Genomic DNA, 13663 nt, shown 5'->3' with positions numbered 1-13663 from the left:
GCGCTCCCGCACCCTGTTTTGCCTTCTGGGTTGGTGCAGGAAGCTTTCCAGGCCCAAAATGAGGCCTCATGCGGCCCCTTGTGCCCCATTTTGGCTTCCAGGTTGGTGCAGGAGGCTTTCCAGGCCCACAACGGGGCACGGGGGGGGGGGCACATGAAGGCCGCATATAAATTTAAGTAATACTTCAAGACTAGAAACCACCAAATAAGATCAGGCTTTTGAATTTTCCAAGCACAAGTAATAAGATTTAATAGTAAAAAAAAAAAAGAGCAAGGGGATGTCTGTTAACTGGACAATAAAATAGGCAATCCTTTTAAAAAGTAGTATTGGACAAACAAGAGAGGAAAGAAAATGGTTAGATATTTTAAAAATGAAGATGGCAGGCATGGTCCTGAGATTGCAGATGTAGAAGGATCAATCTCAGCTAGGTGACAAGTTCTTAGGACTACCTTTCAGACATCTGAAAGAATTGCCTTCTATTTTGGGGACTATATTACCAGTTATTAGTCATATTTGTCTTTATTCCTCCTAAAATAAATTATCACTCGCATTCAGCTGACAAAGCAACAGCTTTTGCACCTTCCACTCCTGTCTCAGCACACCTCCATTTGAACCTAGCAGCTAACTTTTCCCAACTTTCTATCATTGCTCTTAGAAGGGCCTCCCAAAAACACAAGACAACTCAACCCCAGACAGGTCAACCAGCTGCCCTGAAAACGTGCATTCCCACCAACCTTCCATGTGCAAGCAGCAATGTGAGTGCAGCTGACCTGTCAGAGACACAATCTGCCCTCCGGCTGTAGATGGAAATCGGAAGACTGTCTGTTGTGCCTGCTGTAGCTGTCCAGGTACAGCCTGGCCCTGCTGGTTGGAAAAGGCCAGCGAGTGTGGCTGTAACTGAGTGAGAGGAATGGTAGGGGTCCCGGGAGGGAGTGGAGCACCTGCTGGAAGGAGGGAGAAAAAAAGGCTTTTTATCAGGGCCAGATGTTTTTAAAATCTCCTTCATTCCCTCTTGGATTCTTGTTAATCTCTCTCCTCCCAGATTATTATCATATGCAGCCTTCTCCAATCTTGTGCCTTCAGTTGGGTTGTGACTATAAATGCCAGAATTCCGAGTGGAATTCTAGGAGATGGAATATCCAGTTGAGGGAGGCTGCCATACATCTTTCATGGGAGGAAGAGGAGGGAAGGCATTGACCAAGCTCCATGTCCCAGTTCCAAACCCTACAATTCTCACAATCAGATGTCAAAGTGGGACTTTCCATTTCCTCAAAGGAACGAGGAGGCTGGCAGCAGAGACAGCAACACTACCATTTCCCTAAAACTTCCTGTTCTCCTGGTAGAACCTGTCCCTTGACCAGCTGGCCTCAGCCATACTCCTTTATGAAACAATCGTATTTAAGAGAATGCAGTTTTGGCATTTCCATTCCAGCTTCTCACAAGTCAAGGAAGGGCGAAGGTCTAGCGTGCTCAGTGTAATTGCAGAAGAATCAGCAGCTATCGCAAAAATGCTTCAACTGGCAAAAAAGAAACTGACCTGACATGAGGGTAAAGCCGGTAGGTATCTGCATGAGTCCTCCAGAGGCCACTGCGCTGGTTCCAGTGGTTTTCAGCACTGTTCCGTTGGCACTGGTGACTGTACTGGGGCTGACACTGGCAGAGACTGGTGCTAAGTAGTTAGTAATGGGGAACGAGGGCCCACTGCTGACCTGCATGGATGTGGATGTTGTGGGTGCTGTCTGGATGGTGGACGTCGTCCCTGGGAGGTTGGTGACAGTGAATGCTGGCTTCAGTGAGTCCTGCAAAAGAAGCGCAAGTAGGAAGAGCCAAGCCCAAACTGAGTACATTCCCCAGAGTTGAATACCCTTCTGACTATCTGGCAGTACAGTATCCACATCTAAAAGTAAAAGATAACATGTAGATCAGGGTGGATAAAAATCAATGATTTTTTTTAAAAAAAAATAAAAAAAAATGGATTTTTTTAATTTAAATCAGATTTTTTTATTTAAATCAGATTTTTTTGATTTTTATTGAATTTATTTTAATAAAAAACTTTTGGGGTAAAAATCTATCGTAAGATAGTTTTCTATTTAAGATACATAAATAATTTAGTTTATTCAGCATGAAATGGAGCTTAGTTATGTAGCACAAGGCTGTATATTCTGCAACACTGGGACTATCGGTGAGTCAACAGCGGGTCAAAGGAGTAGCAGAGATAACAGTTGATCTTTAAAAATAATGATTTAAATAGAGTTGATTTAAATCAAGTCTTTTTACTAGTGATTTAAATTATGATTTAAATTATGATTTAAATCATGATTTAAATCATGATTTAAATCGACTCGATTTAAATCAAATCCACCCTGATGTAGATAGAAGCCAATAAGCTCTCAAAATCACCATACTACTCCACACATGGTTGGATTCAATTCTCACTGCCCCTGACTACTCCCAGGCTACTGGTATAGACCAGTATTTTTCAAATTTGACTCTCTTTTAAAGAAGTGTAGAGTTCAACACCCAGAGAACTCAGTCAGCCATAAAAGAAACTCCTGAAAAGTATTTCAAAATATTACTAATGGCAGATCAATATTTCAGTGCTAGGTTATCAAGGAAAAAGGCAGTTAGCCCTTGAGTTATATAGCCTGGAAAAAGCGATTCAAGCAACTCACAAACATCCCAGTCAAATGAATTCACTCATAAATAAGGGCAGGAGTTTTACTGAACCATTTTCCAAGACTCAGGATCCTAACCCCTGATTCTTTGACATTAAGCCATTATTAATGCAATTCCATGAAATTCCATGTCCCTGGCCATGGTCTGCTATTCTGGATTTAACAGATTGAAATGGTATCCACCACCAACAGCTGGTGGATCACTGTCTTCCCTTCTCCCCATTCTAAACCAAGGATATTCATTCTTCTTTGACATTTCACAATGGTTGAGAGTCCCATCAGCAGTCTAAGTAGCTTACCAAACACTTTCTTGGGGAGGCAACAAATAAGAAACAGACTTATTCAGTCTGTTCTGGTAGGCCCAGCTTATGCTAAATCTGGGACCCAATGGCAGCAAGGACCTTCACCAGGGAATTATTTTTTTCTTATCATTTCACTTGGACATGCTTCCTATAACAAGTCCATGATTCTATACCCTGTCTTCTAGGAATACGATAGATTGTGTCTTTCTATATGATACCACTTCAGAATTGGCAAGTATTCTCATACCCCCCCCCCCAGTCTTTTTTTTCTTAAGGCTAAACATACCCATTTCTCTCAATATCTTGTCAAAGAATCATATTTCTGATCTTTTGAGAATATTTATTGTCCTTCTCTTAATCACTTTCAAGTTGCCTGAATCCTTCTTAAATTTTGTTATCCAGAACCTGATGCAGCACTCAAGATTTATCTGGTACAGGTATCTTAGATGATGCAATCTTTTCATTTTGGTCTCTCAATATCTTGCCCTAATCCCTTCACAATAATCCAGTATTCTGCTGCTATAATCATTCACCCAACCCTGATTAATGATACCGATTCTTTAAATCCCTATACTAGGCTTCCTATATGTTCTATTTCAGATCCAAGTTACTTGCTCAGCTTCTATATGATATTCACATTTTCAAACCTAGAAAACTTTGAGATTTTCATAACTATTTTGGTATCTTCAATTATTTGGTTTATGCCACTCCTAAAATTAACAACAAATCTGATTTCTGTAGAACCAAAGTTTAGTCTTCAAATTTATGCTTTGGTTTTGCTTTGAGTTTCTTGTTTATTCATTTGCTTACACATCATTAATTCATATTGGTCAATATGTAATGCACAAACTGAATGCAAATAAATTAAAAGAACAATGTTGCTTTTCCCTTCCATGTAAATCTATTAAGATCAGATTTTGTAATATGAACAAATGCATCTCAATGCACAAAATGCCATTCATTTTCAATGTTTGAGATTACTTAGCTTTTGTTAATTAATAAGCCAAAACATGCAATATTTCCAACTACAGAGGATTGTTTATACTCACTATCTTGTATGATACCACTAGCTTTCCTGGAAGAGCAGTCTGGAGAACAATTTGAAGGGTTATCTCTCCAAGTACTTAGAGAAAGTTTTTTTTTTGTTTTGTAAAAAATACAAAGCTATCCATTTTATCAGCTCAATGGAGCAGGAGTTGTTTTGCTACAAATAGCTTATCACTTACTATGAGTAAATTTTGTCTAGAAGCAAGGAAGGCTGCATCTATCTAAGTCAGTGTAACTTTAATTCTCTGTTAATTAGATGTTTAAGTTTGTGAATTTCTGTTAATTTAATTGATTGATAATTTTATTGAGAAGTTTTTTGTGACCAGAGCCATAAACTGAATTGACTATAAATTCCCACTGTAACTTCCATGTTATAAAGAGTCATGCATATTTATGGCACTATATAAATGTGTAACTCTACAGAATGGACATTTTTAATCTGTAAATTTTACCTCTAAGAGATGGCTTTTCCAGAGATGACAGGTTCAGGTAGCATGACCTCTGAGTTACACATCCCATGAGACCATAATGCAATGTTGACTTAGCATTTCATGTGATCTGAGCCATTCTGGCTATGATATAAGGCTTGGTACCATATATGAATTCAGAAAACTATAGCCTATTCAAAAACCAATGCTTAAGCAAAACATAACATAGCCTAAAACATGAACCCTATTATTGTACTTCAGGATAGGATAATAAGTCACATACTAGATCTTCTAGGATTTGCAGAGCAACTCTTAAGTGGGATAGAGAGGCCACTTGGTGGACATTGCTTCAAGAGTACTCTCTGGATCTATTTGATGCTTGAGATACACTCTCTAAACTCTGACAGCCCTGGTGGTCCAGGGGTTAGAATGCAGTATTGCAGGCAAACTCTGCCCACAGTCTGGAGTTTGAACCTGACAGGGCTCAAGGTTGACTCAGCCTTCCATCTTTCTGAGGTCACGAAAATGAGGAGCCACATTGTTGGAAGCAATATGCAAATGCATTGTAAACTGCCCAAAGAGTGCTATAAAGCATTATGGAGGCATATAAGTAAATTCTACTGCCAGGTGCTATTGCCATACAGGTCCCATCCTGTGGGATCCTGGACAATAATTAATCTTAGCTGGATTAGGAAATGATCTGATCAAAGTAAATGGGTAGAAGTAATGCCCTCCATATTAAGATAAACAGTGATCTAGTATATGACCCCCCTAGATGTGCTGGATCAGAAATCACTTAGAACAAGTCACCTTTATGATGTAGACACTGAATTCTATGGCTTTCCCAGATCTACACCACACTTATGGAATCATTCAATATTGAAAACTATGGTTACTCAAGCCTGGAATCCAGATCAAGGAGGCCAGAGAATGAGTCAACCAGAAAGCTATCCAGCATGCCTATTAAAATGGAGGTATTCAGTTCATGTTACATCCTTCATTGATGGTCCCATTGGCCTCTTCCCAATCTGATTCTAAACAGATGTAAATGTAAGATTAAATTATATATTTAATTACTTTCAAAATCTAATTAAATATATAATTTTGAAAAGTAGGGACTGCCAAACTGTTGTCTGCATGGAAATGGACCATTGGAACGGCAGAGATGTTTCCATACAGCAAAGGCTGGACAGGAGGCACAGTTGCACCAGTGTTTACTTTGTACTCAAAATACATTAAATTTCCCCTCTCTGCAAGTTTGATTGCCTAGTGTTCTAGATTCAAATCAGACTTTCAAATACCTCATAACAATATTCCTAAAAGAAGTATCTGACTAGTCCCCAAGTGAGTAAAAATAACCATCTGCTTACATGAGAAATATAATTGGCTAATTCTGAGTGAAGGCCAGTTCTGTTTGTTTGTTTGTTTGTTTGTTTGTTTGTTTGATTGATTTAAAACATTTATGTAGCTACCCATCTTCTAATCAACTCTGGGCAGCTCCCAATCAAAAGATTTGGAGCTTCAGGACAGAGTTCCAGCCACTGGGAATCAAGCATATTTCACTTGCATAGTCCTGTCCTGCTTTAGTGTCTTGATAAAAAGTTGTTTTAAAAAACTATTGGGGTGGGGAGGGAAGTATATATATGGTAGTCATATTTTAAGGGCTATTAAACTGGAGAAAATGCTGCCTTCTGGGATTAGAATGGCTATTTCTGTTTGAATTCTATAGTCTGCAATATCGTAACCTGTCCAGGGAGGGTTAATGTCTTGTTGTCATTAATGTTGTCAGTGTTCTTTCTGCTGCCAGCCCCCCCTCCCCCTCCCCTCCAACTCCCAGCACTACTATGTAGATCCAGCCGGCAGGCACTCCCATGTGCTTCTCCAGGCTCCTGACCTGACACACTGCCAAAAACAAGGAATTCACAGCTCAACTAACATCTAAAAAAGGAAAGGCAGACAACAAATCCAGAACACCCTTCCTGCTGCATAGAGGAGGGGGAAGGCGGGATGGGGAGAGAAGGGGAGAGCCAGCCAGCAATTCCCTTCCCCTCTGCTCCTCTCCAGCCCTGGCACCAAGAACTGTGTAGATGGAATTAGGATGAGCATGTGATAATGGTGCACTGTTGAGCAAATTAACTTTCCATTATCTCAGCTGCAGCCTCCTTCTCATCACAGAGGACAGACCTATTGTTAAGGACAAAGCCGGATCAGCCATAGGACAAGGCCCCTTGCTGTCTTAACCTGAGGGATCACAGGATTTCTCCTAGACCTAGCAGGATGCATCTAACCTAGACCTTTGACAATGGGTCTGCTGGACCTGGACAGCCAACAGACCAGACCAAGAATTGCATAGTAAACTTTATTTTCTTAGCACTAGAAAGAAAAAAATCTCCTACAAAACAGAGAGACCCTGAGCAAGTCAAAATACACAGTATTTGTACAGATTTCCACCAATCTGTTTTGAATCCCAGTTGTCCCCTCTATCTCCTCTTCCCTCCTGCCATGTCTGTCCATTATCTATTAGCAGTTTTTCAATCATCACCACCTTATCATCAGCAATTGAACTATCAGCAATTGAACTTCCTCTTTAACTGAATATCAAGCATAGTTACAGTATGACAGCTGTCTTATTCTTTACATTCTATTCATCCCTTACACTCCTTTGGCTTTAGAAAGTTCTCTCCCTTAGAGCCATCCATTCTGGTCCTAACTGGCTTGAACCAAATTGGTCGAGTGAATGTGGGGACAAAGCTGGAATGGTGAGTATCTGGAGAGCAACAGAACTTCAGAAAAGACGCCAAAGTAAATATATAAGTACAGTGACAATAACTATCAATTGGCATACCAATCTAGGGATGGAAGTCAGGTTACTCAAGATTTATCTCAATCCAAATGTCATGGGAATGATCCTTGGGTTGAGTTTTCTAAGTGATAACAGAACCTAACAGTGGGTTTGGGATCGGTGGGTTTGGTCTTCTTGACATTCAGTTCTACCTCTCATGATATGTTAACATGGGCCCCACAATGCTCTATGGCAGTGGTTCTCAATCTTCCTAATGCCGCAACCCTTTAATACAGTTCCTCATGTTGTGGTGACCCCCAACCATAAAATTATTCCTAAAACCATTGAAAATATGTGTTTTCCGATGGTCTTAGGCAACCCCTGTGAAAGAGTTGTTCGACCCCCAAAGGGGTCACGACCCACAGGTTGAGAACCACTGCTCTATGGGTTTGAAATCCCCAATGAAATTGAATTATTGACCTTTTCTAGAATTTTAGGATTAATTTCTAAAAGCCTCCTGCAAGTCTGCAATACCCCCATTCCACTCCAAAGCTCTGCCCTGCTGATTCCCTGTTACCTTTGGTGTATATCCTTCAGTCAAAGGTTTTATGAGCCATCAAAATCCTCAAAGTTCTTTCCCTTGCAAGGTAGAGAAGGCCAGTTTCCCAAATGTAATATTTCATTGCTAGTTAGATTCCTTCTTATGTGAACATGAGGTGATATGTCTGAGAATGCAAGTACCAGATGGTACAGTACAGTATATACCTTTCCCAGTCTGCAGACAAAAAATATTCCGGGCTGAATAGGTTGCAGGTGCAACCTGGCTCTCCACCATTTATGCTGTGACAATTCTGGACCTGGAGGAGAGCTATCATATGGAGGCCACCATGTTTGCTTACATCATGTATTATATTATTACATATGTATATTGTATTAATATATTACAATGTAATATATTATTATATATTTATTACATGGGTAATAAATGGTGCTGGCTATATGGCACATCAACACCATTCCTCCATGAACTGAACTGACTGCCGGTGTGTTTCCAGGTGCAATTCAAGGCGCTTGTTGTCATCTTTAAAGCCCTACATGGCTTGGGGTCAGGTTACCTGAGGGTTACCTAACTCTTTTTCCAAAAAGTTTCTATCCATCCAGATTGGGCATGCTGCAGCAGATCCCATCAGCCAAAGAGTATCAACTGGCAGGAACTAGAAGATGGACTTTTTCTGCAGTAGCCCCTGCTTTATGGAATATTCTCTCCTCGGAAATTAGAATAGCCCCAACCCTGTTTGCCCTTTGCAAAGCTTTAGAAAGTTGGCTATGTACCACAGGCCTGAGGCTCAGAATTATTTGGCTTTACTATTAGTTGAAAAATCATCATGGTTGCTGTTTGTACTTATTTATTTTATGGATGTTGTTATTCTTTTAATGTTTTTAATTGTTTGTAATTTTAGAATTGCAAGCCACACAGAGTCATCTGGCTGAGTCTCAGTTACAGAAATTGAATGAATGAATGAACGAACAAACTATAGCATTTCTCCAGTGCTGTGCAAACAAAAAGATTCATTAAATGAACAAAATATTTGGAATCTAAGGGTTGGAACAGCATTATTGATGTTGTTAAATTGTCTGATGCAAATAATTCTGAGTTTTCATAACATATATGGCCCATTTGAAGTTTTTTACAAGTTTGCTGAGTTTAACATCCCTCCCTCCTCTTCTATACAACGGTAGAGTTACCTGAATTCATGCTACAGATACGTTATTCATGTAATCTGTGATTAGAGAAGAGCACTAAGGGGTCCTACACTTCATAGGTTTAATTAAAGTTAGGGTCACCTGGCATTCCTTACCCCCCCCAAACCCCGCATTCCTTATCCTCCATGTCTACAAATACTTTCATCATTCAAAAACAGAGCAACAGCACTGACCCATTTTAAATAGGTTACAGGAGCATCTTGATATAGAATAGAGAATCCCCCATGGGTACTATTATAAAAATGTAATTTATGAGTTGAGAAAGAACCTTGGGTTACTTCTTTGGAAATAATCTAGAAATGCCACTATACTATAAATGGTCTGTCAGATACTGCCTTATGCTGGTATGATAGTTATATTAATAATCTGTTGCAGAACTAGTAAACAAAGGTTTGTTTGCCTAGCAATCAGTTGGCAGGCTATCTATTAAGATTATGGATGGAAAAGACTTCTAGACTCCATCCTTTCCCAGTAGTCCAGCAATGTATGAGCAAAATCAATTTGCCAGCTGGATGACTCTCTTTCAGCCCAAGGGTTGATATTGTGGGGGAAATAGGAGGAGGAAGGAGTATTAGGTATCTTCACTACATTGAGTTACTTATAAAGCAATAAAGGCAGGATTACAAAAAATCTAATCTATAGCTTGCATGATAAGAAGTTAGCAGATGAAAGCAAACGTCTTAAAGATCACCACTGCAGTAAGGTAATCCTTTTCACTGGGTCCAATTGTAACAGACCTCTTTCCTTTGCATATTTATTAAGTCTTGGTGGTAAGCAGGATAAGGTATACACACTTCCCCCCCCCCCTTGATTCCAGAAAGGTCTTGCATCAGGGTCTCTTAAGCAGAACCAAACACATGGCTGGATGGAGTGCACTGGGTTAATTGAGGGGTACAGGCTGGACTGTGAAATTTTGGCAAGTATACATTTTTTTAAAAAAACCTGGAGTTTGTGACTTCCCAGCAGAGAGGTACAAACTTCAAGGTACATAGCATCTAGTGGCAAGACTCTACCAAATAAAGAGATCCATTATTTGGCTTGATGGCTACATGAATATGAGAGCATATGGCAAGCACTCTACCCAATTTAATCCCATTTCAGTATAGAATTTGGCCAATTGAGTCTTTATACAGTCAGCTGGTGTCTCTATCAATTCATTGTTGTTGTTAGTTGCAAAGTTGTGTCCGACCCATCGTGACCCCATGGACAACGTTCCTCCAGGCTTTCCTGTCCTTTACCATCCTCTGGAGTCCATTTAAGCTCACACCTACTGCTTCAGTGACTCCATCCAGCCACCTCATTCTCTGTCGATCCTTTCTTCTTTTGCCCTCAATCTTTCCCAGCAATAGGCTCTTCTCCAGTGAGTCCTTCCTTCTCATTAGGTGGCCAAAGTATTTGAGTTTCATCTTCAGGATCTGGCCTTCTAAAGAGCAGTCAGGGTTGATCTCCTCTAGGACTGACCGTTTGATCGCCTTGCAGTCCAAGGGACTAATCAATTCATTAGAAATTGGGTAATAAGGAGCATGAAGCTTCTTCTTAGTTCCCAAAGCCTTGGATATGGTTTTTTTAAGTGGCCAGCAAACTGTAGACCACCATCTTATTATGGAAGAGCAGCCATATTGTGGAATGATCTCTTTTGTAAGTACTTTACTACTGCTACTATGTTGGCCATAGAAGTAGGAAAGGCTTCAAGCCCTTTTGAAAAGGTGCCCCATTATTATCAGTAGATGGCAATATAATCTTCAAGGAGGCATATCCATGAAATGAATTTGCAAAGACTGGAATGGTCCATGCATCCAAGGGGAAGTGCTGGTGACAGCAGTTAAGAAAGGGTGTAGGCTGAGTTCTGCACATACCCCACAGCTGTTGACCACTTGCTATGCAACTTGTTTGAGACACACCAACATGTCAAAATTTGCAGTGTAATCTAAAGAAGTACGGGGGAGGGGGCATGAGAAACCCATTAAATGCCATTAGAAGGGGGAGCCTCCAGGTGTTTCCAAGCAGCCTCTTCAGGAAACAGAAGGCATTGTGTCCCAGAAAAAGGACAGACTGGAGAAGAAAAGGCCAAAACTTCAATAGCAGAAGGACTGAGAGGGGAAACAAAAAACCAGAAATAGCAGATCTTTGGCTGCAGCATAATCCAAATTGTTACCTTATGCTAAAGATGGGATGTCCTTGTCATCCTTGCAAGAGGAAACAGAAATTGCGGTAGGGAAGCCACAGATGTATTAACAAAGGGGTATCTAGAAAAGGGAAACCCCTTTGTTTCCAAATCTGACCAAATACCAAAAGCATACTGGAGTTAGTGTAGATGGCCACTGGTCAATGAGAAACCTGCTGGTTGGGTGTAAATACACGTTAGAGCAACAAGCTCTGTAATCTTAGCAGATATCATTGTGGCAAAAGCATGAGCCTCTATCACAAAAGCATGACGACAACAAAGTAGTCAGAGCACCATCAACCATCCTCTTAAAAAAGATGACCCATAGGTCCCAGGTAAGGTGATGTAATGGGTCTTCAATGAGGTCAAGACCAGAAGTAGAAACAGTGCTTACTACTGCCCCACAATCAGGAGGGGGGAGCAGTATTTTAAGTCTGACAGCACTTGAGAGTCACATTAGCAGCAAAAGTTTCTCATACTTGAGTAAAAACTGAGCAGAGATATATTGGGTATTTTGAGAAAGCAGCAAAATTTCTATTGCTTGTGGAACTAGCAAGGTCATGGAATGGTTCAAAAGAATATCTTGAGCTAAAGGGCAGCAGCTGCTACCAATTGCAAACACTATGGGCATCCAGCTGCTATCAGATCAGGTTTCAAAGAATAGTAAGGCACAGGCCATTGCCCAGGACCCATAAGCTGAATTAGTACTCCTGAGGCAATGCCCTGCTAAGCATGACAATAGCATAAAAGGATTTAGAATAACTATGGAATGTATACGCTGGTGCAGTTGACAGACTTTGCTTCAAAGTAATGAAAGAAGAATTCTCTTCCTCAAACCAAGAAACAAGATTGGGAATCATAGTCAATTTGAACCAAGAGTGGAGACAGGGTGGAAAAGTTAGGGATCCATGTAACAAAAACTCACCATTCTTATTTTTTGGTTGTAGGAATTTTCATAATAGGATAGGGCCAAGATAACAAAACTGGAGTAAAGACTTAGAAACCATGTTCAATCAAAAACATCAGCAGGGCTAAGTAGCCCTTGTCCACTGAATGCAGAAGAATATCATATGCATACTGAAGAAACCAGGAATCCCAGAGGGGAGAGAAAGTGCTCAGATCAAAAGGCAAAATTTGATCAAACAAAGTAGGCCTATCAACCAAGCCCTAAGGGAGATGACTCCAGGTGAATTGAGAACTCTTCAAAGTAAAAGCAAAAAGGTATTGAGAAGTAGAATGAAAGTGAAGTAAGCAGCATTCCAATCAACCACAGAAAAGTAAGAAGCAAAAATGGGATACAAGTGAAAATCGCAGCTGGGTTTGAGACAGCCAGGATGCAACCGAACAATATATTTATTGATAAGACACAAATTCTGAACAAACAATAAATAGGACAGATGTTTTCCTATTCAGGCTTCTTGACAGGGAAGTTAGATGTACTGCAAAGAGATCCAATAGCAACAAGTGTTCCCTTTTCTAGCAAAACCTTATCCTCCTCCATTTCAGTGGAGAGTTAACATAGATATTCCTCAACTTACAACCATAACTGCACCCAAAATTTCTGTTGCTAAGCAAAACAGTTAACTGACTTTTGACCATTTTACAAACTTTCTTGCCACAATTATTAAATGAATCACTGTAGTTGTTAAGTGAATTATTTTGTTATTAAGCGGATCTGGCTTTCTCCATTGACCTTGCTTATCGGAAGCCAGCTGGGAAGGTTACAAGTGATGATCACATGATCCTGGGATAGTGCAACTGTCATAAATACATGCCAGCTGCCAAGTATCCAAATTTTGATCATGTCACCATGAGGACGTTGCAATGATGATAAGTGTGAAAACTGGTCATAAGTCACTTTTTTCAGTGCCATTGTAACAGTTACTAAACACTTAAAATGGTTATAAGTGAAGGACTACCTGTATAGTAAAACAGAGGATGGTCTCCCAGACTGTGCTGAAAAGAAACAAGCCTGCATCTGCAGAAGAAGATGTCCTTGAAGAATATTGGGTATTCGGAGTTTTGTTAAACTCAGATTGTCTTACACAAAGAAGCTATGATCAGAGGGCAGAATTAAAATAAGATTATTTGAAGTATTTAATGCAGTTAGTCCTTAGTTAATGACAACTCATTCACCTGAAAGATGCTTTTTCAAGAAGAAATTGGACTTTCTTATTTTTCTTTGAAGACGTTTCACTTCTCATCCAAGAAGCTTCTTCAGTTCTGACTGGATGGTGGGGAATGGAAGGATCCAGTCAGAGTTGAAGAAGCTTCTTGGATGAGAAGCGAAACGTCTTCAAAGAAAAACAAGAAAGTCCAGTTGCCCCTTGAAAAGGGGACAATCATGACCTGAATGACTGAGAATCTCCATAGACAGTTGATCACTTGTTAAGTGACCGTTCAATTTTCTGGCCATTACAAGCACCCCCATGGTCAGTGATTGTAATTTAGGAACTTGGAACCCAGCTCGCAGTTACAATAGTTGCAGCATCCCATTGTTG

General features: G+C 40.2%; 1 protein-coding gene across 2 annotated transcripts in view; it reads right to left on the bottom strand.

Annotated features, from left to right (window-relative positions):
* Window positions 1-13663, bottom strand: part of SRF (serum response factor) — a 96409-nt gene that overhangs the window by 26419 nt on the left and 56327 nt on the right. The window contains exons 3-4 of one of the 2 annotated variants that reach the window (XM_070932334.1): window positions 1538-1799; window positions 771-944 (exon numbers count right to left, since the gene is read on the bottom strand). In XM_070932334.1, the coding sequence (XP_070788435.1) occupies window positions 771-944; window positions 1538-1799 (436 nt within the window). The remainder of the gene's footprint in view (window positions 1-770; window positions 945-1537; window positions 1800-13663) is intronic. The other variant, XM_070932335.1, reaches the window with a different exon arrangement.

This window comes from Pituophis catenifer, unplaced genomic scaffold (genome assembly GCF_029215685.1).
Source record: "Pituophis catenifer annectens isolate HBS135680 unplaced genomic scaffold, rPitCat1.0.hap2 SCAF_1, whole genome shotgun sequence".
NCBI classification, from domain to species: Eukaryota; Metazoa; Chordata; class Lepidosauria; order Squamata; family Colubridae; genus Pituophis; species Pituophis catenifer.
Note: the sequence above shows the minus strand (reverse complement) of the source record. Positions and strands in the feature narration are given on the sequence as shown.